The 27443-nt window shown below is 37.3% G+C and overlaps 1 protein-coding gene across 4 annotated transcripts; it reads left to right on the top strand.

Annotated features, from left to right (window-relative positions):
* The first annotated feature begins 124 nt into the window (after nt 1–124).
* Nucleotides 125–27443, top strand: TRA2A (transformer 2 alpha homolog). Of its 4 annotated transcripts, none has more exons than XM_026082851.1 (8): nt 125–366; nt 9935–10068; nt 11181–11352; nt 15607–15795; nt 24778–24893; nt 25412–25516; nt 26228–26295; nt 26487–27443. In XM_026082851.1, exons 1-8 carry the CDS (start codon nt 331–333, stop codon nt 26495–26497), a joined length of 831 nt encoding a protein of 276 aa, XP_025938636.1. In that variant the 5' UTR covers nt 125–330; the 3' UTR covers nt 26498–27443. The 4 variants fall into 4 exon arrangements, with proteins under 4 accessions (XP_025938636.1, XP_025938634.1, XP_025938633.1 ...); XM_026082849.1 differs by having other exon boundaries at nt 25409–25516; XM_026082848.1 differs by having other exon boundaries at nt 25386–25516.

Below are 27443 nucleotides of genomic sequence, written 5' to 3'. Positions count from 1 at the left end.
GCTCGCGCACGGGGCGCTGCGCATGCGCGGCGGGCCTCGCCAGGGCTTGTCGCAGCCGCGCTCGTTGTCCTGATGGCGGCGCCTCCTCTGTGACAGGCGGGCCGAGCCGGGCCCCGCCCCCCGCGCAGTGTCGGGCGCAGACGAAGTGGAGGCGCCATTTTGCTCTGCTGCAGGAGACGGATTGGGAGGCTGTGGCGGGAGGGTGGCGGCGGCGGCACTAGTGGTGATAATACTAACGGCAACGGTAATAGCAGTAGCGGTATTAGGTACGGTTGCTGCTTGGGACTAGCGTCCCCATTCGCCCAACCTCGTGGCCAGGACTCTGCCGACATGAGCGACGTGGAGGAGAACAACTTCGAGGGAAGGGTGAGTAGCCGTCCCTACCGGGGCCGTGCCGAGGGGGTGACCCGGCCTGGGGAAGGGGGTGGGGGCGCTCTCCTTTCTCCGGCACGGTAGGGGTGGGGGCAATGCATCTTGTCTCTAAAATGGCTCCTCCAGGCGCCTAAGTCTTGACTGGGCCGTGGGCGCTTCGCTCCCCCCGTCCTTCCCCARTCTCCCTCTTTTTTGCCCACCCGACGCCGAGGACCGGGCCAGGGAACTGGCCCAGCCCGGAGCTGTGCTCCGCTGTCTTCACCCTCACTCACTTCCTTCTCCCATCACGTCTCTCCGTCCCCATCCCCCCTCTTCGGGGTGCAGGCGCTGAGCTCCGATGCTGCTGGTTCGCCTCCATCCTGCTAGCGCAGGCCTTTTCTTGGACAATCGGGCGTACAGCGCGGCTGTAAGCCTGTCCCCCCCCCCCCTTTTTTTTGTTTTTCTCTCCTTCCCTTGATCCCGAGCCGTCTAGGTGCTCTGTTGTTTCCCGGGTCTAGGCTTCGGAGTCACTCCCTTTCCCCATCCCCTCCTCTGCCTGCGGGCAGCGCCGGTCTCCCGGTCGTGGCCGGGGGAGCGCGGTCCCGCTCCCTGTAGCCGACGCCTCCGCCCGGGTAACTGGCGGACGGAAGGGACTGGGTCCTGTTGTGAGAGGTGCGCTGCTTCTCTTGCTGCTGGCCCGTTAGCGGCATCTTCTTTGGGTCAGGCTTCCTGAAGCCATCGGGGGAGGTATGGCCTTCGTTGTTAAACCGTTGAAACTCGCTGTGCATCCAGCTGAAGGCTTTCTCTCAGCAAGCTGCTGCGGTTTTGTAGCCTTGTTAGGCCTGTTTCTTCTCTCTTCCCTGTGATTGCTGCGGTTTTTCTCTACACATCTGACCGGTCCCCCCCCTCCCTGCTTCCCCCCCTCCCTTTTTTTTCCTCAGTGTGATGATCAGGGCAAACAGGAATTAGAAGCTGCTTGAAACACGAATGAGATGTGTGTTGTCCTCACTCCAGCATTTACTCTTTTAATTTTGCAGGAAATTTTTTGTTGACTCTTAAGGAGTTGCTTTAGAAGAACACCTGAGCATCCTTTTGGTGACTTTCTCTGAGGAACCAGTGACAGCAGCTTTGCAGTTCTACTGTATAGAGTTACTGTCTGGGGAAAGGAGTAATGAAATTTTGAAAGAGCATTATTTTTGCAGAATTATTGTTACCCTGTTGTAATGTTAGTTAAAAACATTCCCCAGGCTGAGAGTGCTGTACATGGTTGTGCAGTGCCTGCTGCTGGTTCCTCAGGTGAGGTAAACAAAATCTGTTCTTGTGTTGATTGCTTTGTCAAAGATGGCTATGTAACTATGCTGTTTCCAGCTAAACAAACTAATCTGTGAAGGGAATACTGGCTTATGTTTCAGTTAAGTCTGAAAAAGTAGAGCAATGAATATGTTTTGTGTTCCATTCTTTAATTTGTTACTTTAACCTTCTAGTTTACAGTGAGGTAGGTGGTTTTTTTAGTTTTTGTATTATTTTCTTGTCCCATTGAAGTTTTTTGATGAGAAATATTTGTGTTAAATTCTTCTACACAGTATTTTATTAAGTTCCTTGGCAGATCTGTTGTTAATGTTACAGAGCTGGTATAGCTGTTTGATTTCAGTATTTTTCTAGGCTTTTTTTCTGCCAAATGTAGAAGTGAAAAAATGTTTTGACAGTCTGCAAAGTCTGAAAAGTCCTGCATAGCAGTTTCTGTGACTGCCAGTTCAGTTGGCTTGTTCTTTTTTGGTGGTGGAAAATTTACCTGTTGGAGAGAGCTTCCGTTTGGAAAATATTTATTCTTTTCTCTCCCCTAGTACTGGAATTTCCGAATCCGTCTAGCATATGGCAGTGTTGTCTACTGTGTCCCCCCCCCCCCCCATGCAACTGACATAATGGCAGCTACTTAATTCTTTTATAGTTCTAGGGTTTGTTCTACTAATTAAGAACATTCCTGAGCAGTTTTTTTCAAGTAATAGATTTTGTTGTTTCTTATGCTATTAAAAATAATTGAAATAGGAAGTGATATTTTAGGCTGCAATATTTTATATTTCACTTTCACTGGAAGTGCTCACAGGCATAAAATTAAGCACATGTAACTTTTGGAGGGGATTAGTGTTTAATTTGCTATCCAAATTGGGTAGAAGTTTTGTTTTATGCTCTGAATGTCCTGGTGCTTCAGTTTACTATGTGCACGCACACTGATCTGTGAGAGTATGGCATAAATTTTCAGTGGGCGAAAGAAGTGCAGAAACTGGAAGACATGTTTTAAAAAAACCTGCTTTCCTGGAAGTTGCCACAAGTGAGAATTATAAGTACCCTTTCAGTTCTCTTAGTCCCCTTCCCTTGCCCCTTTTTCTCTGCCCCCCAGCCCTGGTCTTTCTCTCCTACACGCAATGTTCAGTTTAACTAATCTGAATTTCCGGTGTGCTTTTAAATAACTAAATGCCAAAGAAGTAAGGGAGTTCAGTTTGCCCTTTTACATTTTACCAGTATAGATTCATGTTGACCTGAGAAAGCTCTAATGAAAATTGCCTAAAGTAGTGATGAAGTCTGATACCAAGATACAGGTGCTTATTCAATCAGCAGTAACCAAAAAATATAAGATTTTGTTTTAAAGAGTTACTAATTATAAAGTGTTTTTGTTTGTGAAGAAAAATGTTCATATATGAATACTAATAGTTCAGCTAAATTCTTAAAGCTCATCTTTTTCCATGATATGAAGATTAGATGCACATGCTTTGAAATTTCAGGGGTTTACTTCAAAAAAAGCTTATTTTTAGCAGCATTAAGATCATCTCCAACTATATGTTTTGCCTCTACTTTCCACTTTCAAAACCATAACATCATTTAATCTGAAGAAGAGGAAATAGCTTTCCAATGAGATTGCTTAATCTGCACTGTTTAAAAACTTGCATTTTTTTAAGTGTTAGGTAAAAATACATTTGAATTTTTTTTTTTTTCACCAGTGAGATCTTTTTTTTTCCCCCAAAGCAAATGTTAGTCAGATATGCTCAGGCTAATTAACATTTGTGCTGTTTTTGTATCATTTTTTGCTTCCACTTCAGCAAGTTCCATATTGAGAATGTGGCTGGTTGAGCAGAAGAAATGGCTTTCCCCCTTCCCTCTCCCCCCTTAAAAATGTAAAAGTGGTTTAATGAAAAGAGATTAACGCAAAAGCTAGAAATACAGTGAACTTGCTAGAGCTAAGGTTATGGGCATTAGAAAGGAAAAGGATTTTAAGTCATGTTACTTATCCAGTGACTTGAATTTTGGAGAAGTCATAGGATTTTTATCACTATTAAATGTTCTTTTTGAGCTTGTTAGACAAATGAGACTTTGTTATCTTCTATTGTTGTCAGGTAACAGGCAGAATTAAGCAAGGATTTGAGTCTTACTTCCTTTCATACTTGTCCAGTTGTTGTTAATAACACATTGCTCATCTGGTGCGTACTCTGCAATTTAACTTTATAAGGTTTTCCAGAACATTGAACAAATTATGATCTGAACAAACCTGCACTCTAGAAACTCCACTTATTAACTTTGATAAATTATTTTTCCAAGCTTCTGATAAGTTTGGTTTCCATAATCTTAAAAGTTTAGTAGTTTTCTACCAATATTAATATACTGTTTTATTAATAATTCTATTAAAAATTATAGCTTTAAATCAGAACAAAGTTAGAACTCAGTTCTAGAACTCAAGTTCTGTTCTTGTCTTCCTTGATTCTAATCATGAGATGCCTCTTCCCGCTTTCTACAGAATATCATGTTGATCTCAATCTAATAAACATTTAAAGAAATACATGATTTTGCATATGAGCCATCTTGTTGAAGGAAGTATACATAGTTCATGCCTATACAAATGGCTTTTAGACCAGATAAATTGTGAATGTCTTGTATTTCTTCATTAAGCTTGCATTCAAAAATTTTATTTCATGCATGTTCTAATGTTAGTTACCTAAATCTGATCAGTCTTAAGATCAACTCTTTACTTCAAAGAAAAATTTGGGGAAATCTATTTAGGTAGCTGTAGTGTTAAATCTCTCCAATAGTGGCAATCTGCCACCTCAGTGGAAAGGGAGACACTTTCCTTTCCATACATTTTGAAATGCAGGTGTGACAGTCTGCTTATGCTTGCTGGTTCTGCAGTAGTTTGGAGAGTGCTGTGTTAGTCCTGTGCTTTCTTATGACAAACATGGGAAAGAAGTTTGTTTGGTTAGTTGGTTTGGTTTGGTTTTTTTGCAGCCTGCCTTTTTTTTCCTGTCTTTGTTTAATGAAACTGTTAATAAATTCTACATTATTACCTGGGCTGGGAAGACTGCTCTTTTTGGAAACAAATTCTGTTTCCTGTCTTCCCTGTGTGATAAAGGAGTGACTGCAGAACCCTTTTCTGAACAGGCATATATTCAAGCCTCAGTGAGAAGATAAATTGTAAATTGCAAAAAGTTTATTTGCTGAAGCGTGTTCTTTCCTTTTTTATTGGAATAGTATCACTGATAAGAGCATAGAGTTTGCTAATGATAGTAACATTATAAATGTGTGTGTCTTCAAGATGGCACAACATAGGGTTTGTCTTTTCATACAGAAGCTTATTATGTATGCTATTGAAATATTTATAGAAGAGTGGCTTATTAAGGGATTAGGGTGTTTTTTTGTTTTTGTTTTGTTTTGTTTGGCATAGAGTGATAGGACATAGATTAAAGCCAAAATTAGTTAACTTCTTGTGAACTTCATGAAAGGTTGGTAGATTTCTGTCAAAACGGTGTTTAAAACATAACATTGTCTTTTCTCATAAATGAGATGCCACTATATTGACAGTTTCATGCAGTGAATGTAGGCATCTATTTCATTTTTCTAATTCTTTTTTTGATTGCTTATGTTTTTCCATCCCATTATAAAGTTGGACTTTTATATCATCTTCATTTATTTTGCAAGTTTGAGTTGGGCTTTTTTTTTCCAAGTCTTTTGTGGCATCTCTAAAGTCTGAAGTACCATTTTGCTAGCTTATACTGTTGCTAGACCTCTTGTGTGTGTTGTGTTTTGTTTTTTTTCCCCCCTCTCCCTACATGTGGTTTGTATTTCTTCTTAAGAAGGTCAGATGAATTCCAACTAAAGTTTCTGGGTGATTCCATGGATTTTTTTCTTTTTTCCCCCTCCTGTTTCACTTCTCATGCATTGTTACAGAAAACCTAACTTAACTTCAGTTTTTTTTATTTAGAGTCTCATTTTAAATTTTTATAGCCTTGTGACAAACCCTTTCTGTCACACTCTGAAATGGTAAGGCATGAAGAACACAATGTGAGGACAGAAGAGTGACATGAAAGAACAATGCTTCTGTCTTTATTTTTTCTTTGTTTTCTTTATCATACCCTCTGATGGGTGGGCTACTCTAAAAGAATGTTTCTAAAAGACCCTTGCAGTTCTACTCTGCATAGAACTGTTTTCTGTGCTTTTCTTAAAGTAACTATGTTAGAAAGTAGCATCACTTTTTTCAGGAATGTAAGGAAGATAATTGATGCAAGTTGTACCTAACATTTATATGATTTAAACAGTTGGGCTGGTATGAGTGAAACATACTGACAGGACTGTCATCTTGCTCAGCTGGCCCATCTAAAGCTGTTGATCAATAATCAGTGACTGAATTTATGTGATCATGAGGTCACGTGGGAGAGGGAGGGGTCATACCCTGTCCATATCACTTTGTTCCATGTTGCTCTTTCTGAGAAAAGAGGAGGTGGCAGGGATGAAAAATATTCTTCAGTGCTTTCTGTAACAGCTTCTAGTTCTGCATATTCTTATCTAGTGAATCAGTGGCTGAAGCTGCTGTCTTTAGATTTTCTGTTCACCTACAATTTCTTTGGCTCCAAGTTCCACTCCTTAGCTGGAGAATCATTAATCCTGTTCCCTGGTATATACTTGAGGAATATATCACCTCTTCTTCTAAGGAAGTATACAGTTAGGGTTTTTTATTATTATTTTTTGCAGTGGGAAAACTGCAAGGCAGTTGCAGTGCGGTGTTTGTTTCAAAAGGGAAGCCTGCTTTGAAGAATGTTAGGTAGTTAGCTGTCTGTGTCTACCTTGCAGGCTGTGGTGACAGTGAATATAGATCGTTTCAAATGGTCACAGTATGTAGCTGCCTGTAAGCTTTTAAGGGTGAGGGTAGTGGCTGAACAGTTGCACAGTAAAGCAGAGGCATTAAAATGCACAGTCATGTGTAAGATAGTTGTGGGATGAGAAGTTGAGTTCAAGAAACAGTCTTAACTGTGGCCTTCAAATGATGAGGATCTTTAGAACAGAAAGGTACAACAATGCTGAGGATCCAGAGAGAAATTGTAGTCTCTTCTCTCTTAAGCAGTAGTCAAATTTAGTTCGGGGTTAAAAATGGAACAAAGAGCAGAATTTATAGATTAAGGGCTAGTACTGAATTGAGAGATTTTAATGCTTTGGTTAGTACAGTTGTCTGTTTGCTGTCATCAAAGATGACATACTAAGAAAGAATGTTAACTTGTTTTTAATTAAAATTTTCATGCTCATGTTGCAGAATGGGTATAAATTGTTTATGCAGAACTGTCAGATCTGTATGTGATATGGACTATGATGGATTTTCATTAATATTTCCCTATATGGAAGTAAAGGAGGAAAATTCTTTAAAATCTCTTTATGACTCCTTGAGGCTGTGAATCTCTTAATCCCTGCTTCTAGTCATGCTGATATAAATCTTAATAGGTACTTTTTCAGTATCATCCTTAAGTCCTTAAACTCTTGCAGATTATTGTGATTCCCTTAGTCTCTCCTTTTGAAGCTGTGTAGGAGAATATAACTAGGTGATCTATGTTGCATCAGAAGATGAGATGTAATTGCCTGCCAGTGACAGACACAGTATGCAACTGCTAACAGGTAATCTCTCTTTAGCTGCAGTTTACATCTACAGTTACTTTGTTTGAGGAAGTTTTGAAATGTGTAAGAACTCATGCTGTCACCTCTGTCACTCCAATTTTGAAGTTGTATGTTTGTGAGTTTAAGCCCTTTAGGGGCAGCACAAATGATTCTAAAAGGACTTGGCCTGCATGGAATGATGTAACGTTTGCTTCTGGCAACTTGATACAGGCTGGTTGTCATAATTGGTACTATTAGGATCCCTGTGCGTGATGTCATAAGATGTTTCAGTCGAATAGATGAGGACACTAAGTTCTTATATTGTATGGGAGTGATTAGGATGTCAATGTTTTTGACACCTCCCGACACTTCTAGATTGTGCAGTATCTGTTTTCTTTTTTTCTTAAGTTTCCAAAGTTCTTAGTGTCCAAGGAGTGATGTTTCAAATGTAAAGAATGTGGACAACACAGTATCCTCGTGAAGGAGTGACTGAGGAGGGTGAATTTCTTGTCTTTTTATTAAAAGATCTGTTCTAAATCTGAACGATGTCACATTAAATGCTTTTTTGTATTGCTGATCCCTTTTAATAGGGAGGGGAGAGGAAATAATTCCCAGAGGATTTGGGAATTGTTGCAGGGGATGAAGTGTAAAGGGAAGATCTAAGGAGGCTATCAAACAATGAAGAGTACAAAAATAGAGAAGAGGTAAATAAAAAGCATGTTAGTGGCTCTAAAAGGAAATGTATTTTTAAGTGAATTTCAGATATAAAAGTAAAAACAGCAAATGATGTTTTGGTAATATGTAAGTGCACATCCCTCCTTTATTTCAGTGAAAGTCACTGAGATCAGTGGATAGCCAGTTTAATAAGGGTAGCCTGTAATGCAGACTTGATATTATGGTCCACATGTCACAGCTAAACTTTGAAATTAGCCTTCATTGTTAAGTTTGTCATGCCTTTCATCCCAATAGGTGACATTCTCCATATATCTCTTCTCCTTTTATCAAGGTAAAGTGGAGTAGTGTGGGTACAGCTTTAGCTGCGATGTTAGTAAGGGGTCTTTCGAGTTCTATTTATGGTGGATTTATTGTCTTAAAATGTGGGGAAAGTGTCCTTTGAAAAAGACTTAAATTCTTGAGTACTTTGAACTGAAAAATCTGAACCTAGACATGGGCAGAATAAGAAACAAAATGAGAAAAACCATGGTGAGGGTGAGCAGGAGGAGAAGGATGAAAATAAGAATAAAATGTTAGACTTGTGGAAAGGGAACTTGCTTTACATTTTTTCATTAAGAATTTTGTACATTTTTTTGTGAAGTTACGAATGTATATAGCATACATTTTCTTCTTTTTTTTTGCATAGCTGAGCTCCCTAGAAACATTGTGCACTAAAACAGGAGGAAATCCTAACCTGCTCTTTGTTTGCTTGTTTTCCTAGTTTTTCTATTGTGTGCATTATTATGCAAGAAAAGTCTCCTGTCTTTCCTTTTAATGGATTGCTTTGAAATACACTATTATACATCTTGCTTTATATGGATTAAGTTATATGCAAGGAAAACAGGATAACAATGAGGAAGAAAATGTAGGAAGAAAAATAATTTGTCCTGCATATATCTATGTGCATGTAGTATGTGAGTAAGTATGTGCATAGATAGGTTTTGATTGGAAATCTTTGGCCGTTCTGTTGAATTGAGAGTGCCTAGTAATAATGTGTAGGAGTAGAATTGGGTTATTTAATACTGAGAAGTAAAAAGTTGTTATTTTAGGGGGGAAAACCACACTTACTGATATCGATAATTTTAATATATTTGTGCTAATTAGTTTTTAGTACATCTATGTATCTTACAAAAAAAATCTGAAAGGGGAGGAGGGTAGCTTTGAAAATATAGTAAAACACTGAGAACTCAGTAAGCTCGTTGTTAGAACATAGACACTTATACAATTTTAAAGATTTTTTTTTAATTGTTTTATAAAGTAGTTTCTTGCACTTTACCTGCTGGCATTTCAATTTGGTAGATAACATCTGAACTCCAGCAGAGTTTTATAATCCCCACGTGCTTAAATATACTAAATGTTCTTTTTCCATTAAGGTTAATGTTCGTGAAGAGATTGAAGAGTTTTTTCCAAGAATGTGGAAGATAAATCAAGATAAAAGAAGGCTAATGAAAAGTATTAAAGATCAGAAAATTAAAATTGAATGGGGGAAAAAATTGAACAGAAGATTGGTCAGATAGAAGCACTTGAATGTTTTTTTTTAAGGCTATAATGAATTGTTTGAATTGGGGAAGAATACACGAAGTATGAAAAATGAAAAACTCAATGAAGAATGAAGAAAAGTAGAAAGCAAGAGTGAAGTAGAATTAAAAGAATCTGGAAGAATGAATGGGTCCTAGGTTAAGTAAATGTATGGTTTATGTTCCAGTGTCTGTATGATCAAGTTGTAGATGAATTTGCATGATTACTTAGTTAATAGAGAATTGGTGATCTGGTTCAAGCAGGGAACTATTTGAGGAGAGCATACAATATTAACAGTGGGTTAGCAAAATGAAATTTGTTCTGGAGGGTATTGTCTAACCATTTGTTTTTCAGGAGCAATCAATATAATAGAATTACTGTACTTTAAATGTTAGGAGTTAGGCATTTATACAACCAATACCATTTGTAATACTGTCTCCTTTGTTAGGAGTCTCGCTCCCAGTCAAAATCTCCAGCTGGGAGTCCTGCTCGTGTAAAATCGGAGAGCAGGTCAGGATCTCGCAGTCCATCGAGGGCTTCCAAACATTCTGAATCGCACTCTAGATCAAGATCAAAATCAAGGTATGTCCAAGAAGTAGTTCAGGTTAATTCAGTATTATTACCTATGGCTGTTCTTTCAGATATGTTGCTGAGCCTTTGTTTTTGTTGTTGTAAAAAGTGTAGATCTTCTTCTGGGGTGTATTAACAAGACTGTTAGTGGATATGTAGGAAAGGGAGAGGAAAAGAAAAAGTCAAGTGAAAATTGCAGCAAAGGTAGTCTTTTATGTAACTGGGTTAAATAAAAGGACTAAGCTCTATAACTGTTGAACTATTGGAACAGACTGCTTGGGGTGATTCAAGAAATACTTTAATTGGAGGCTTTAAAGACCAAAAAAAAGTATAGTTTAAAGTAGGCATGGAGAGCTGCTCAGTTTATGGGAGGTTTAGGTTTAAATTAATCTTACAGAGCTACACATGTCCTTCAATGTCCCTTTCTACCCCAAGAATGCATCTGCACAGGCAATAATTCATCTTCCCCTATTTACTTCACCAGGGCAGCCTAGAAAGGGTCATTCTGCTCTAAAATCTCAAAGTTCAGGCTAATGCTATAGCTTCTCTTCTTGCAGTGTTTAGCCAGATAGCTAACAACTGTTGTTAGGATATAATGCCTGTATGAAAGCGTGTAACTTAACAGGATGATGGTGGTTCAGAACTGAGTTTATCATTGGCTGGATGACTGCAAAGAAATACCTTAGGAACTAACTAGCTTTTTTTTGATATTGAATCATTTTAGAGCTTAGATAAACTTCAGCTGTAGATACTGTAGTGCTGCTAGATCTTTCCATTTTTTCAGCCAAGACTATTTTACGCTGTGGTATATCTGGCTTCTGTATCACTGTGTGAATTCACAGGTTCAAGTTTAAACCTTGAACTTCCTGAAAATTATCATGAATATAATCTTTGTTTTATGCCAGAAGCACACTCTGAGTTAAAAATCTTGCTACTGACCAGGTTATTAAAGATCTGCATTCTTTAGATGCATGAAGTACATCTTCTTTTAGAAGAAACTAAACTATTTTACCTGTTGTGAGTCTCTATAAAATGAATTTAAGATTTTCTGTGGGAAATGTAAGGCTTACAATTCAATACATGGTACGTATATGACCTAAGTAAAAGCTTTCTCTTTGTTGAAGATCCAGGTCCAGAAGGCATTCGCACAGACGTTACACTCGATCCAGATCCCATTCCCATTCTCATTCCCATAGGAGACGTTCTCGAAGCAGATCATACACACCAGAATATCGTCGTCGAAGGAGCCGTAGTCATTCTCCAATGTCCAACAGGAGAAGGCACACTGGCAGCAGAGTATGTCATGTTCATCAAGGCTGAGTATCAACAAAACAATTGTTACTTGCATTAGTGTAGTCCAGGTTACATGCAGGATGAATCTGACCTGCTGCTTTGTCTTTGGAGGGTATGGGAATTGGTTTTTTTGGGCAACAAAACTCGTCCTTACAGCTGGACACGTATTTCTTAGACTTATGACTTGCAAGGCACTTAGAATTGTATTGAAAACCACATCACTGCAAGTTAGTGTGCAGAAAGGTGATATGTTTCCCTCTGCTATAGGAGTCGAACCCTTATCCCTACTTTAATTTTTTTTGAGGGGGCGGGGGGTAATAGTTCCAAGTATATGTATCCTTCTCAAGGGGGAAAACAACAACAACAATAAAAAAGAAAAACTGCAAAAATATCTACCCCAAAATTGACTAGAGGAGCGAAAGAAGTAAATTCTGAACTATTTATTTGCATATAACTTGCATTATGTTCAAGGTCACTAGTGATTTTATGCCTCCGAGTAATGAATTAGGTGTGACTTGAAAAAATAAACCCTTTATATTTTTAGCTAAAGTGTAAATCTTAATAGGCCAAAATATTTTACGCTTAGGAAAGGGGTCAATAAGCCTCTCAAAATTTAAATGAGAAGTAACCCAGTATCTCTATATGGACAGGAAGAAGTACAGGTAAAATAACCAAGATCTAATATATTAGTGCTATATCATTCTGAGGGCTTTCCCCCAAAGTCCCTGTTTGTAATGAGTTTCAGTGTCTTAGCTCGTGGTTCCGCATCAATTCAAGCTGATATAAGTGCTGCTTCAGGTCTGCCTCTTCCTTTGTGAGGGCTGTGGTATTTTTCTGATCCTTACAGTTTCCATCTGGTTCAGTTTCCCTGAATCTTTTTACTAATCCTATCAAAAAGATGATGGCTTTCTTGCAGGCTTACCTCTGTGAAGCAGCTCACCAGAATCAGATAAATGTCAGTGTGAGGGAGAAGACAAGAGTGTGTGGAAGAGAGCAAGACTACAGCAGTGCTAACGTACAGTGGCTTAAGCTGTTGTGAAGCAACATTCATAGTTATGCTTTTTGCAGATGGTTCCCAATGTGTAATAATAGTATAGCAAACATGAACTTAATGTCTTGGAAAAATTGGCAGGAATAACTGAACTTTAAAAGGGTTAGCAGATTTCCTGGAGAAATACAAGTGAATCCCTCTTACTATTTTAGAAAGTACAAGAATATTTCCTTCTGTGAAGAAGTCTGTCTTTTGCCTTGGGAATGACTCTATAATGTTAAAGTCCTTTTCACACTGAATTCCACATTAGTTCTAAGAAATGCTTCTAATAGTGTCAAAACTAAATTCTAACCAACCAGATTTTTATCCTCTAAATGGAAGAGGTTCTAAAGGCATCAGGAAAATTGATTGTGATTTTGCTACTTCTGCTAACCTTGTAGGAGGAGCTTGGATACTGTGCTGATGGGGGACAGCACAAAAACCTAACGTAAGGACTGGCTTTTAGCCCTCCACAGTAGAAGTCCTTCCAGTGATGATGCAACTGTCACCCATTACTCACGTACCAAGAACCAATTTGCACATCTCATCTTGCCTCAGAAAAGGGTTCATGAGTAAGGGGAATAAAAAGGACAACACAGAAGTACTTGTACAGAGGGATTTGTCCAGCAAGAAGAGCTTGAAAGGAGAAGCAATAATTTAAAAGATTGAGAAGTTTGATTAGACTCATAAGAGTTTCAGTCATAAATGAGGTATATAGCTTTTAATGCCACTAAATAAATGGGAGCAAGAAAAAAAACTTCAGTTATACAAATTTTCAAATGACAAGTTGACACTTTGACATAATGAACTGTAGAAGATTCATGTCTAAAAACAGAAGTTTGAACTTTGGCCAATGGCAAGAAACAAATTTCAAATAGACCAGGTGTTCTGGGCATCTTATTTTTGCAATGCATACTGTGCAAAAGCTCTGAAAGTAGAAAAATGCATAACAATTTGAAATACAGCATTATAAAAATGAAGAAAGGTAGTATGAGAATTCGGTTAAATCACTTATTTCATCTCTCCAATATCTCACTGGAAGAAGCTAGGAAGGGGAATTCAATATGTCAGCAAGCTGTAATTTTATATCAGTCTGTCACCCATTTATAAGTGTGCCTTTATTTAACAGAACAAAGGAGTTGGATGTATCACTTGCTCTCTCAGTGGTCAGGAGACGTTACTCGATGCGTCAATCAGATTTTTTCATTTTCCTTAAGAAATCTTTGGCTGAATCCAAGTGCTGCTCTTAGCATTGCAAGCCACTAGACTTCCTGTCTGCTTACTGAGCTTTCTGTGTACAGTAGCATGCTTTCTGTTGGCTGTCTTTATACATATATTTATAGAGAGAGGGAGAGAGAGAGAAAGGATCTTTTTCTTTTCAGAAAAACATTGAGATAAAGCATAATGCTTATAATGAGGGTTAAGCTATGGTGCAGATCTCCTGTTATGAGAAGCTGATTTACCAATTGAGCCTGTTCAGTTAGAAGTAAGTGAGCAAAGCCTTAAAATTCTTAAAATAAACATTCTTGTCAAAAGAACTGCCTATCAGACTGCTACTCCCTACATGAAAAAACACTTTTCAAATACTTTTTAGCCCTTGCATAAAGAAAAAGATGTCCTTAACTCAGTCATAGTTGACAATTATTTTCTATTGCTGTAGTTCTCAAACTCTTGTTCTCTGGAGTCCTAAGCATCTTCCTGTGGAGGTGTAGAGCCCTGTAGGGTGAACTTATGTCTGTGGGCAGTAGGCTTGCTTTTTTCTTGGTTATATTTTGCAGGCTGTTTCTTAGGGCTCTTTTTCTCAGGGTCTACATGCTACAGGTAAAAATCTAATAACCTACTTGTATGTTTCAAAATTCTGTCTTGCTTTAGTTACTTCCCCTCCCCTCCACTTTCAGCTAGGGACCATGGAATATTTTTCCTTGTATTTTAGTCTGAATTTGTTTCATGACTCTGTATTTTAAAGCAGAATTTTCCTTTGTTGTAGACTTAAACTTTGAAATGCAAGGTTTTACCTAAAAACTGTCATCTTTATCTCAGAGGCTGTAGAATGGGGTTGGGAAAAGAACAGGACAAAAGAGCTAAACCTGTTCGTTGAGTCAGATTGAAAGGCAAGCTCTGAGGCATGAATTACAGTCCATTATAGCTTAGAAATCTGAAACTGAAATATGAATTTCAACTCTGTCAACTTTCAGTTATTATTTGAACAGAAACATTAAATCTCTATGCATATTGCTGCTATTTTAAATTGCTGCTTCTAGTACAACAAATGTGAGAAGCTTAACTGAAAAAATATTAATTTTGGTCAACGTAATTCTTACAGTGCAATTGGCATTATATAAACTCAATAGCACATGGAAAAGCTAAATATCATAAAAATGCTGAATCGGGTAGAAAGATGAATTGCTGTGCCTGTTGTACAATTTTATTTGACTCCCTTTAGTTAGGTTTAGTTGAAGTGAAATATGTAAATGATTTCATTTCCCTGCCCCAGAAATTTGCGCATTCTTTTTGGGTTACTGTTTCACAGAATACTTCAATACTTGTAGCTATCTAGATGAATGAAGCAAGTGATCTTCATCCAGTTTACAACTGGGCCAAGATAAACTTTCAAATGTAAATGTTGACTTTCAGTACAGTCGAATAGGAAATGTTGAGGGGGAGAAGAAATAAACTGTTTTAGCAGAAGCTAAGTTATCGTTCAGCTGTCCATGTTTAGTAGCTCGGATACATTTAGTGTGTGAAACAGGAGGCAGCATGCACTGTTTAGTACCAGTGGTGACCTTCCAGAAGGGCCGAAGATGGGAATTTAGGTAGGCTGATCTGTTCTCAAGCATGGACTTCCTTATCATGTCTGCAGCTTGTTGGTGATTTATGTGGGAAACACTAATAAAACAGCTCCTTTTCTACATCTGTTTTATAATCAGAATGCTTCATTTTTCTGAACTGGAAATTGGAATTCTTCAGCATGAAAAGTTCACCTTTGTCTTCATTTTAAAAAAAAAAACAAAACATGAAATCAGTTGATTCTTGAAAATACCTTAAGATTGGAATGTTATCTGTTAATGTATTAAGCTTTGTAATAAACAACGAATTTAGTTTTCTTCAGCTAAAATAAAAAAAAAAAATTTTTTTTATAATGTAATTGAAAATGGGAAATTTTGATGAGAGAATGGTATAGCTTGTTTTTAATTAACTTAATTGGAGTTGAACATTTGTCTTACCAGGCTAATCCAGATCCTAATACTTGTCTTGGAGTGTTTGGTCTCAGTTTGTATACCACTGAGAGAGATTTGCGTGAAGTCTTTTCCCGTTATGGACCTTTGACTGGTGTCAACGTGGTTTATGATCAACGGACTGGACGATCCAGAGGATTTGCTTTCGTTTATTTCGAGAGAATTGATGATTCTAAAGAGGTAAAGTCATGCTTTACTACTTGTGACAGATAAGCTGTTTGTGTATTGTCTTCACAAATATCTTTGTAGAAATGTTTTTGAGTGCTTTTGCTAGGTAGTTGTCAGAATGAGATTCATTTAAAGTATTGTGTTCAAACAACATGGCCCTTCTAAGCAGTGAAACAGATGAAGCATAGTATTTCAATGCTGGGATTCTGTGCGCAAATTTGCAGCCCAGGTTGTCTGCTTTGAATTACTAATGAAGGTCATGCTTTGCTTCATTCACTTTGTTCGGTAAAAATGGAAGTAAATTTTAGAGAAACAGATATTTAGCATTTTTGAAATATTTTGGAAGCTACTTTTTGAAGTAGTTTCCTGTATCCATCAAAATTCTGAAGGTGCTCTTTACTTTCCATTTTCTACTCTTAATCTGTCATCATGCATTTGAAAAATAGGGTAGGTTTTTTTGTGTACTAGTTTGTGCCTCGGTTGGCAACTTTGCTAGTTGGACAACTAGTACTTTGTAGCTCAACTGAGTTGTTGCTGTCTGTAGTATAATGGATCTGTAAGGAAAGAAGCAAAAAATCTGAATGGTACCCTGTATTGTGCTTCACCACAACAAGGAGTATTTATTACCTGTGTAGGGATATTGTGAGCATATATTCCTAGCCATGAAAAATACTGAAATTTGTAGGTGCAGTTGCTATTAAAAGTAAAGATAACACCTATAACTTTTTCAAAATCTTTTTTTTTTTTTTAAAGGAGCCACTATTTCAGTCAGCCAGGGTTTTTAATCACATTTATTGTGTGTTCTTAAAGAACTGTGCAAACGCTATCTTAACATGTAACCATCCACTATAGGGTTATCTATTTCTTGCTTGTGGGCAAACTGAGTCATAGGCTTCAAGCATCCTGTTTATGAATGAATAGTCTTGGACAGACGTTCCAGATTTGCTGTTGGATTTTTCTTTACATTAGATAAGTACCATTCCTAATGCTTGGGTATGACTCTTCTCACCTAGTGTTGCAGGAAGGGAGAGAGACAACTGTGGACCTAGTAAGAGCGGATGAGAAATGAAAACTTACAACTGCCTGTGCTAGCTGATGATGTTTTAATGAAAAAAAAGTTTCATGGGTGACTTGGGCCAGGCTCAGCTCTGAACTTTGACTGATTTCTGATCCTGAGCAAGCCGCTGTAAAAGGTGGAAAAGACAGACAGCATTCTGTATTTTCACACTATCAATTCTGCAGGGTGAGAGAGAAGTTAACGGGGTGGCCTACTCAGTTCTGACTTTTTGGCCTTATTTCTTTACACTCTGTTTTTGATAGGATTTTGAGAACATGACTGTTTTTCTGCGGAACAGTTAATATCCAAAATACTTAGAAAATACTTGTTGTCACATTAATGTGCCAGTCTCGTCTGTTTGTTTTACAACTTTGTTTGTCTTTAGAAATACAATTTTTTAGTTGTCATGAGCAGTGGTCATGCATGATGCCATGCATTTCTTAAAATGCTCTGTGTAAGTAGCATAAAGTAATTTCTGTTTAATATGAGGCTGTTTTGGCAGATACTACAAGATTGTGGAATGCAAAGCAAAAATGGAAAATCACATGCAGAGTCAGAAACACAGAAGTAAAGATGAGCACCTTAAGCAGGAACTGAAAAAATTGGGAGTGCAAATGGGGATGCAATTAAATTTTCCCCCATCCTCTTTCCTAAATTATTTCAGTTATGCAAATTCCAAGTGTTCTGAGGTTTCACATTCCTTGCTCTTCCTTCCCCCCTCACCCTCCTTCCCCTATACTGGCCCTTTCAGAAGGAAAAAAACCAGATTGGTTTGACTTGATTTCATGGACCTTGAAGACAGATTTGAAGATGGCAATAGGTGGCTATTAGTGTGGAAGAAAGGGATATTGTAGCTCTAGGTATGAAACTGGTATGAAACTCTGCCATAGACTCTGTAGAAGGAATGCTGAAGGACATGAAGTAATTCTTCTCTGTGTGGAAGATAGATGCAAATCTGAAAAGCTGGGTATGCATAGAAGAGATGTTATTTACTTTTGTTCTGAGTAAACAGTCTTCCTCTTAACAAACAAAAAAAACCTCTGCTCACTAGCTAACTAAACCTCTGAATAAAGAGAATATAAAACGGTAGATGTTTAGCTGAATTCCAGCCATTTAAAGCAGTCCTACATGGATTAGATAGGTATAGAATCCTACAGAGCAAATTCTAAGGATTTCTTACCACCTTCAGTATTGTCTTTCCAAGAAAGGTAACAGCAGGGAGCCTCTCAGCTGATGTACTTTAAAACACTGTTGGTATTGAAATATGACGCCAAATGAATTGTGAATAGTTATGTTTAAGTTTCTATAATTTGTCTTAATGTAGACTGATCACTTGCAGAATTATGTGGATTCTGGTACAGCTGAAATCCTATCAAGATCTTAGTCATGGTCTGTTACCCTTCTTACAAATCTGATCTGTTATTCAACTGGTTAAAATGTTGCTATATACTAAGATTCTGAAGCCAAGTGATACATGGTTTCTAGTTCCTTATAGTGGTAAAGAAAATTAAGTATATACTAGCTCAATGTTGTGGAAATCTGTAGACCTTGTGAAGTAGTGCCTTTAAAAGGTGGTATTTCCTGCTGTTCTCAGTGGGGCCAATTACCAAGTTGATGCACGATTCCAGGGTAAACCTGGTACATGTAATTACAGTTCAAATTAACAAATGTCTGCCTAATGGACCTAATCCACAATTTAGGACCATCTTCTGAGGTTCTGGGAGTGTTTTCTTGTCCATTGATGTCTAGGTTCTTCCCTGAATACTGAAGTGATTGTCTGTTTTCAACACATAGCTTTTCAGTAGTGTTACAGTTAGTTTATGGGACATCAGTAAATAGAACTCAACATTCATTATGTTAGTCTTCCACTATAGAGCTGAACTTCTATTACGCTAGGATTTTCTATATGCTACATGTGTAACTGCTATGTCTCCAGATGCCATTCTGGTTTCTTCATACCTACATAAAAATATCAAAAGGGTAGTGAAGGGTAGTGAAGTTTATTTTCACTTAATTGCTAAAGCAGTTTTGTACTTTCAGGACTTCAGATTATCACACCATAGCAGCCTTACCATTAATCAGTCATTAATGATCATCCTGCTTATAGAGAGGGGTCAAGGTTTAGCTTTTGATAACTCCTACTTAGAGCAGCTGACAGAGCGTCACAGTAGTTTCAGTCATTCCACTTTAACAGGACCCCCCAAAAAATGTTAGACACATGTTTCCTTTGTGAAGGAAACTTCCTGTGGAATCTCTTCTACTCTTCCCTAAACTCTGCTGAGCCTGAGAAAAATCTTCATGGTCTGGACAGAGCATTCCTTTTCCAGCAAATGTCTTTTACTGCAATGGCCTAGTGTTTGCAAGATAGAGCACTTGACTTGCTCATTATACTCAAACCCATTCTGAAGAAGTAAATGGACACCGTCTTCAGTTCAAAATTTGGTGGAGGTATATAGCAGACAGTGAATGCTGAGGTTTGACAGTTTAGTGATCCAGAAACCCTGAGGTTTGCTGCGCTAGTGCATTCTTTGCAGTGTGCTTGTTAAAAGCCTGTTTGAAAAACTTAAGTTTTATGTGCCTTTTTCTAGAAGAAAGGATATTCTCTCCTATGGGTGTGATGTTTTGTGGGTTTTTCTTTTTAAAGAATTTTTTTTTATAGAGAAGTAATACTTGGAATTGCTTTTTGGCCTTGTCTGTTGCAATGTCATATCATTATGTTGACCATCCTTCTGCTAAGTCTTCAGAACCAGACATGAGGAGTACAGCAACATTATGCAAAGAGAAGGATCTGTAAACACCTTGTGTTGAAGATGTATTTCAGTAGATTGGCATCCTTTTTCTTAATAAGTTGCAGTATTTGCAACATTGTTACCAAACTCTGCTTGGTTTGTAGTTTTTTAGCTTAACTGTGAAGGATTTTCAGCTGCCCATTGCATTATTATTAGTTTGGGATTTTCCATTTCCTTCTGTGTTAGAAGAATACAAATCTGTATACTAAGATTGTTTATCTCAAGGTTAAACATAAATCAAGAGATTTGAAGTGTCTTTGGTAAAAGGGTCGTATCATGAGTAAAAAGCACTTTGTGGTTTAGGGTGATGATTCTTAGTACCGTTACCTGGGATTTCGCATGCAGCTGTCCTGCTTTTCAGTCAGTCATAATACATAGTACATTCACTGTAGTCTCAATTTTGAGATCTACCACTTTATATCTGTACCAAGAACTCATCTGAGGAGCGCTAGCGAGAACAGATGTTGGTAATACAGAATTTTCAGTTTATAAGTGCTAGTTGTATGCTATTTACACTCTTGACCATATTTCAGAACTGTTTTCTGAAATGGTGTTAGTTAGCAATCAAGGCAAGCGTTATACAGAAAAAAACTAAACTATTAACATAATTCAGTTTCTAAAGACTTGAATAATTATAGGAGTCTTTTTATCTTAATTCACAAGACAGTTAATCTGTGGTGAAAGCTAGCCAGTTTAGAAACATCATTATTGGCCTAAATTTCTCCCACAGCTTGTCCAACAAATGCTTTAAGTATTGTTCATGGTATCCAAGGGACCCTTGATATACTAGAAAAGAACACAGGACTGTCTCACATGTTTGGAATTATGAGTTACAGGCTTCTGGAGACTGAAAATTGCTAATACTTATAGAAAAATACATTCAGTTACTCATTTTAGTTCTCTGAAATTGTGTATTTCTTGATTCTGAAACTATAAAGTGTAGCTTAAAAAAAGTGTGATCAACAGATTTTTAAACTCAGAAATCAAAAATACATGTATATAATTACCAATATTCTAATTGTCTGAAAACCTCTCAAACTAGATTAGATAGACTGACTGTCATTCAGAGGTGAAATGGACACTTGAATTCAACTTGGCAAACTACAGTTAGTGTAAAAAAAAAAAAAAAAAGTGTGTTTCTTATTGGGTTTTTTCTTTTTCTTTTTTTTTCCCTCCTCCCATTGGATGTTTTTCAGAATGTCCTTTTGGGTGTCTTCATTAAATCCAGACTTGAACTAGTGATATCAGTATCTTGAGGAAAAAGCTAGTCTTTTTTGTCTGTTTGTCCTGTGCTGTACCTGTGATACAGTGGAGGCTATCTTTCTGTTGGTGGAATTTAAGTACAATATGGGAAGGACTTTTTTCTTTTCCTTTTTTTTTAAGTGCCACTGTCTAGGATGTAAGTCTTTATATAGTTATTTTTAGATCTTGAAAGTACACCTCCAGAAATGAGTTCCAACATAACTTGCTTGTGTTTGACTACATAAAACCTTTCATTTGTATATAAATATTGCCGTAACAATTGCTCACGAATTACTAAGTATACTCACTCTGTGTTTTGCTGATTTTGTAGTGATGTCACATTACTGAAGTCATTCAAAGCAGTTTAGACATAATATTAAATGAAAGCTTGATGTTCTCGTACAATACAAATGGCATCTTATTTGAGCTCCGTAGCAGAAATGTAGTAACTATGACATTAGTTCTTATGAAGGATGTTGACAGTTCTGCAAAGTCAAGCTCCCCCCCATAAGCACAGTACAGATTGCATTCTTAGAAACTTCCCACGCTGTCTGCTTGTTCAAGCCATGCTTTGTGGCATTATACAAACTGAAAGGTTATTTCATTTCCTTCAGTGAATTCTTGACTGCTTAGCTAATACCAATCACCTCTGTAATTTTTTTGTGCATATTCAGTGTTCCCATGCTTTTTTTTTTTTTTTTAACTACCTAAATACTAATACATTTGGAAAACCCCAAATACTGCAGTAAGTATCAGATGAAATTGAACTTTGTTCGATTTAATGTTTTCTTTGTAACTGTTTTGAGCCACTAGAGGTCATGGCTCTAGTTTGGGAGCTGCTCATCATGCCAAACTAACAGTAGTTACAGATAATAATTTGAAAGGGCTTTATTATTATGGGTAGACTACTCCCAAGTTTAAAATGGTAATCTAGGAATTAGTTTTTACTTGTGTCTTTTCCAGTTCCCATTCAGTTTTCTGACTGCCAACACATAGGTGTATATTCTGGCCTATGAAGTCAATTTTTCCTTCAGAATTTGCAACCAAAGTAGTATGTGCTTATTGGAATCCTGTTTACTTGCTACTTACTGTCTTCATCTTGCAGAAGCCAGGCTAAATTTAAGTCTTCTAACAATATTTGGATATTTAGAAGAAAATCCATGTTGATAAAAATGGACTGTTGACAATTAAAGGTTCCTAAAAGAATACTATATAATGTCTAAACCCAAATGTAATTTGGCTTTCTCTTAAATATGTTTTATTTGATTATCTAGAAAATATACTCATCTTTTAGACAGTATTTGAAAGTGTTTTCTGTAGTGTTTGAGTGAATTTGCAAATTTTTTCCCTTTGACATTTAAATATTTTAACACAGCTTTCATGCATACCCAACAACAGTGAAGAGAAGCAAATTGAAGTTTGTTTTGAATACAAAGTGATAGTCTAATAACACTGTAAAATCCCAAACTTGATCGTAAACTGATTTTAAGTTTACTGATATTTTTGTGTTTTTTTTTAAATTACTCGTGTGTTTTGAAAGCCTTCGTACAAAATTTGTACTGTTGCATCACTTGTCTAAAACTAGATTTTGAAAGAGGACTTGTGGTTATATTGCAGCAGTCCTTAGCTAATGAAGTCATCTTTGTTTCAAAGAGTTAAGATGGGCATGAAGCATGATGGAGAGTATTGGAACACATCTTTGGAGGGAGTTACTGGTTGTGAATGACTGAATGTTGGGTTTGTGGTGGCTTATTGTAGGTTCTCTCTTTTCTGCCTTTGGAGAATGCAGTCCCAAATGTGAAAGGCTTTATATGTCTATATACCTTGTAAAGATTTTGGGTTATTTAAAAATTTATATTTGGCAGTTTTTACTGACAACTGTTAAAGACCAAAAAAATGAAGGTTTTATGTTGGGTATGTCATTGGACATTGTGACCAGGCCCTTCGGGTTTCATGTAGAGTGGTAACTATTAACTACCCTGTACCACTGAAATGTAATACACTTTTTGGTAGTTCCAAGACTCTCAAAATTAACTCGTCTGTCTTGTTGGTAGGTTGCTTTTCTCTGTACTGCTCCCTGTGTCAAATAAATCTTCCTCCTTCCTCTCAGAGGTGTTTATTCATTTAACTAAACAAGACACATGTGCCAGATGTTCTGGGTTTGAACTGACTTATCAGCTAAGTTTATTACTCTGCAAGTTGTTGATCTGACATAAAAATGCCATAAAGCAGAAAATTCCTTACCTTTCAAGCCACATTGCCTATTACCATGTTTCCAGAAAGATATTTTTTATCACAAAGCTAATTTTTCAGCCAACTTTTTGTAGCATTCAGTTTTAGGTTATTACATTCCGTGTGTGTGTGTGTTTATTTTTATTTAGTTCCTCCTTGTGGAACAGGGCTTTAGTTTCCTAACCTTGAGGGTTTTTTTCTTTTAATTGTTGTGTTCAATATCAAAACATACATTTTAATGCAAGTTGAAAGACTTGAAATGTTCTTTGATTCTGCCTTGCAGTTAGCTAAATCTAGTTGCTCTATTATTCAGTGAGAACAGAACTCACTAGGTGGCGGTATAACATAGATATAAACAGCATTATTAAAACAAACTAAGTGCAATTAAATAGGTTAGCGGATATCAGTCACTTATTGTTTGGGGACATAAACATTAACCGTAGGGGTGTCAGTTTTGTTTCCTCTTCTATAATTTAATTCAATAAAATTCTTGTTAGCAAGCTGAAAAAAAAATAAATTTCTGAATAGTTGTTTATTACACCAAAGAAAATGCTAAGCTCAGAGGCACCTTTTATGTATTGAGCCTTTTATATTGTGCCTCAGGATAAATAATAGCAAAGTGGTTGTGTTGCTTAACTCTCAAAGTTGTAACAGTGTCTCTTCTCCACAGATGAAAATGAAAATAATTTGTGTATTGGGCAAACCAAGTGTTGTGAACTGGTATTTTAGAGATCTTAGAGCAGCGGGTGGAAGGACCAAAGAATTTTGTCTTTGCAAAATTTAATACCTATCATTTAGTCCAGCATTGACTGTTTGTTAAATGTTAAAGATTTCTGTGGTGTTTTGTGGTGGTGTTGTTGTTTAACTTACTATTACATGACTATAATCTAATTCTCAAAAGTACGTTGTGGTCCTTTGAAAAGCTATTTTCATGATTTTGAGTTTGTGAAAGGCCATTGTACTGATTCAAAGACTAGAGAAGCAGGGGCTAGAACACCCAGTGAGCGTGTGCACAGGCTGCGAGCAGGTCTGAGGACCCAGGCTTCTCGAGTGCAGACCATTGTGTGTATTGCTTTAGCTAGCTGCTATTGTGAGAGTGAGTGGGGAGGAAGGTTGTAATTAGGTATCCGTGTAGGCTGAACCCGCCATTTTACTAAGCTCTGCTGGAGTAGGCCCTTGTAAGGGAGATGGCAGGAGGCTGGGAGAGCACGAAATGGCAGCCGACTAGCAGTAATCCGGCCATATGCACCCTACAGGAAGCCACTGCTTTGCACAGCTTCGGAATCCGCCTGTCCCCTCTGAGTTGGAGACAGCGGTAGGAAAGATGCAGTTTGCAGGAAAAACTGCTTTGGCTTTCTGTTTACCTTTCTGCTGGGTAGAAGACAAAGTCTAAGGAAAGCAACTGTGTTAGTGGTTAGCAGTGTGCTCGCTTAAAAAGGAATTGCATGTCACATTACTTCGGCGCCCTGGTGCAGTCCTGTAACACTGCCGGCAAACGGGCCGGGGGATGGAGATGAGCCATTCACCACAGTGGGGCACTAGTAACCAGTCTGAATAAAACAAGTTCAGGGCTTGCTCTTCTGACTTAAAATAGTGTCTTGTACTTATCCTTTCCTAGTTAGCAGTAGCTTGCAGATCTCATGTCCCTGTCCCTGTTTCTCTTGTCTCCTGCAGGCAATGGAGCATGCAAATGGTATGGAGCTGGATGGCAGGAGGATTCGGGTGGATTACTCAATCACCAAGAGAGCACATACACCCACTCCAGGCATCTATATGGGCAGGCCAACCCAGTAAGAAGTTGACTCATTTCCTTTTAATGAGACTAAAGTTGACTTAAACGAAAAGTTTGAAGTCCGGCTGAAAAAATTGAACTACAGACACTTAATTGTTTTTCTGAAATTTTAGAGTTTTGCAAATTGTATTTTATCACAAAGTATTCATATAAAGTATTCATTACTGTGATTCATATGCTATTAAATTCAGCTGGAGTTTATTGAATCTTAATTTATCAAAATTTACTAAAGGAGTTATTTAAAAATTTTTGTATCTGTCATAGTTAAGACACATCTAGCTTACTGAAGGTATTAAGATACCCATTTGTCTTTGATTTTGGTGGGAGTTAGGCTCAAATCCCAAGATGCTTTTCTTTAAATGTTTTATTATTATTTTATGGCATAGTCTTAAGTGTTTAATTATAAGAACACTGGGAAAAAAAGCTTTTAAATAATTTAAATCAAGATGAAGAATAGATACCTAAAGTTTTTTGGGTTTGTTTTGTTTTGTTTTTTGCTTTTCTTCCTAATAGCAGTGGAGGAGGTGGTGGTGGTGGAGCAGGTCGTCGCCGTGACTCTTACTATGATAGGGGATATGACAGAGGATATGACAGATATGAAGAATATGACTACAGATACAGGTACTTAATTTTCAGTTTATTTCTATAAGAACAGTGAATTTGTGGGAAAACTGAAAAGTTAGGTGACAGAAAATGTTATTCTATCTGTAGCAAGATTTTGCATGCATATATGCTGTGTTAGGGCCTCATTATCTCATGTTTTGTAGGATTAAAGTAGTCTTAATCTTCAAGGTTTCTGTAAATCAGTTACACAGTGAACAGTTGGAAGAAGGGTCAGTCTTGTTACTTGAAGGAGATAGAGCAATGCCCTACAAATGTAGGGGGTAGAAAGGAAGGGAAAACTCCTTCCATACTGTATATAGAACCAGGGACAGGTAATGAATAGTGCTGTTTTAAGAAAGGTTTGTTTGTGCATGTTTTTAGTACACTTGACAATTCATAATCATCTCACTGTTTTGAAAGTTACCTAGTGTCAGAGAAAGTTGTTTAACAAGAGTTGTATACATGTGTGAAGGTAGCTTGTGTGCTTGCAAGGGCTACTAAGGGTTTAATAAATGCTGTCTAGAAATATCTTACAGTGCAAAAAATCAAATGGAGAAATATAAAAGCATTTGTTAAATAACTGGTAAGCCACAGCCGAATAAAACTGAAAACATTCATGCAAGCCAAATCTTTCAGTGCTAAGGAAATGGTTCTGTTCTGTAGAAATTATGTGAATAAGGCCCCTTTCATAATGGATGTTGCTGGGTTTTTCTTTAATTTCCTTTAAAGGAGACGATCGCCATCACCTTATTATAGCCGATACCGATCACGATCAAGATCCCGTTCCTATAGTCCAAGTAAGTAAATGCAAATGAATAAATAGAATCTGGCTGGCTTAAACCTTGCTATTACTAGTGTTAATTGGCCAGTGGCAGTTCTGAATGTGACAGCAAAACTGATTTATCTGATGGGGCATTTTCAAGCTGAGTTTGCGTTGTATACAGTTTGTTTATAGTAATGGTGTTGTCTTTTTCCCCCCCCCCCCCAGGGCGCTACTGAAGATCAGAAGAGTTACAGTTGAGGACATGATTTTTAAATATAAAGTTCAGATCTTAGCTTCCCTTCTGCTTTCCCTCCCATTCCTCCCTTCCTTGTCCTCCATCCAGCTCTTTTACAGATCTTTGGTTCATTTAGAATATACATATTTTCAGTTGAAGTATTCCTGTTTTCCATCCCTCTTTATTGTAATACTCTTAAATATTGTAATTGTTGTAGTTTTTGTGTAGTAAAACATCTTAAGCAAAGTTAAATAGAAAACCCAAGGTGTTGATACATTTTGGAAGTCATTCTGATTTTGTTTTTAAAACAATTGGACTCTTGACTAATCAAAAGAAGAGAGCATTGATATTTTTAAAGCTTGCATGTCATATGTAATATACACACTCAGATACTTTAATATAAACCTGCATTTCCAAGTAACTTGTTAATCTTTCTGTTAAGATGTTTACCTGTTACTTTGAGAAACAAGTAACAACTTTTGAGCCTTTTCTGTAATGACAAATTTATTTAGATAGTCATGAACCAGAGGATCTTTTTGTCAGGTAGTTGCTTTGAGTGTAGAATATTTGAGCTAGAGCAAAATTTGATATTTGGTTGACTGGGAAAATAGATTCTTGTACACTGAAAATTAAGGCTGTGTTTTATAGATTAAGCTTCCAGACTGCTACACAGTGGATAACATCTGAAGTTAAAACTTTTTTTTTTAATTATACTCAGTTGAATATTTCCCCTTAATCAGTGCAGGAGAAAAAACTATTTATTGAACATAGCAATTAGTTGTATAATTTGCTGTTCATTTAAAAAAAACAAAACCTTTTTGGTATTGTAATAATGGTTAAGCAAGTTTTGTTTCCAGTCCTTTTTGAAGTTTGACAGTACGGATGGAAAAACCTACAACTACATGTAAACCTTTTTTTTTTTCCTCAATAAAAGTTAATTCCACTGA

Source organism: Apteryx rowi, unplaced genomic scaffold (genome assembly GCF_003343035.1).
Source record: "Apteryx rowi isolate R43461 unplaced genomic scaffold, aptRow1 scaffold_595, whole genome shotgun sequence".
In the NCBI taxonomy this organism is placed as follows: domain Eukaryota; kingdom Metazoa; phylum Chordata; class Aves; order Apterygiformes; family Apterygidae; genus Apteryx; species Apteryx rowi.
This window is presented reverse-complemented; position numbering and strand designations above follow the sequence as displayed.

Bases quoted from the DNA above. Each gene is read 5' to 3' on its own strand.
- TRA2A (XM_026082848.1), top strand. From the start codon at position 331: ATGAGCGACGTGGAGGAGAACAACTTCGAGGGAAGG. The intron at 24,894-25,385 runs GTAAGAAGTTGA...TGTTTTGTTTTG, and splicing joins TATATGGGCAGGCCAACCCA to TTTTTTGCTTTTCTTCCTAA. The intron at 25,517-26,227 runs GTACTTAATTTT...TTTCCTTTAAAG, and splicing joins GAATATGACTACAGATACAG to GAGACGATCGCCATCACCTT.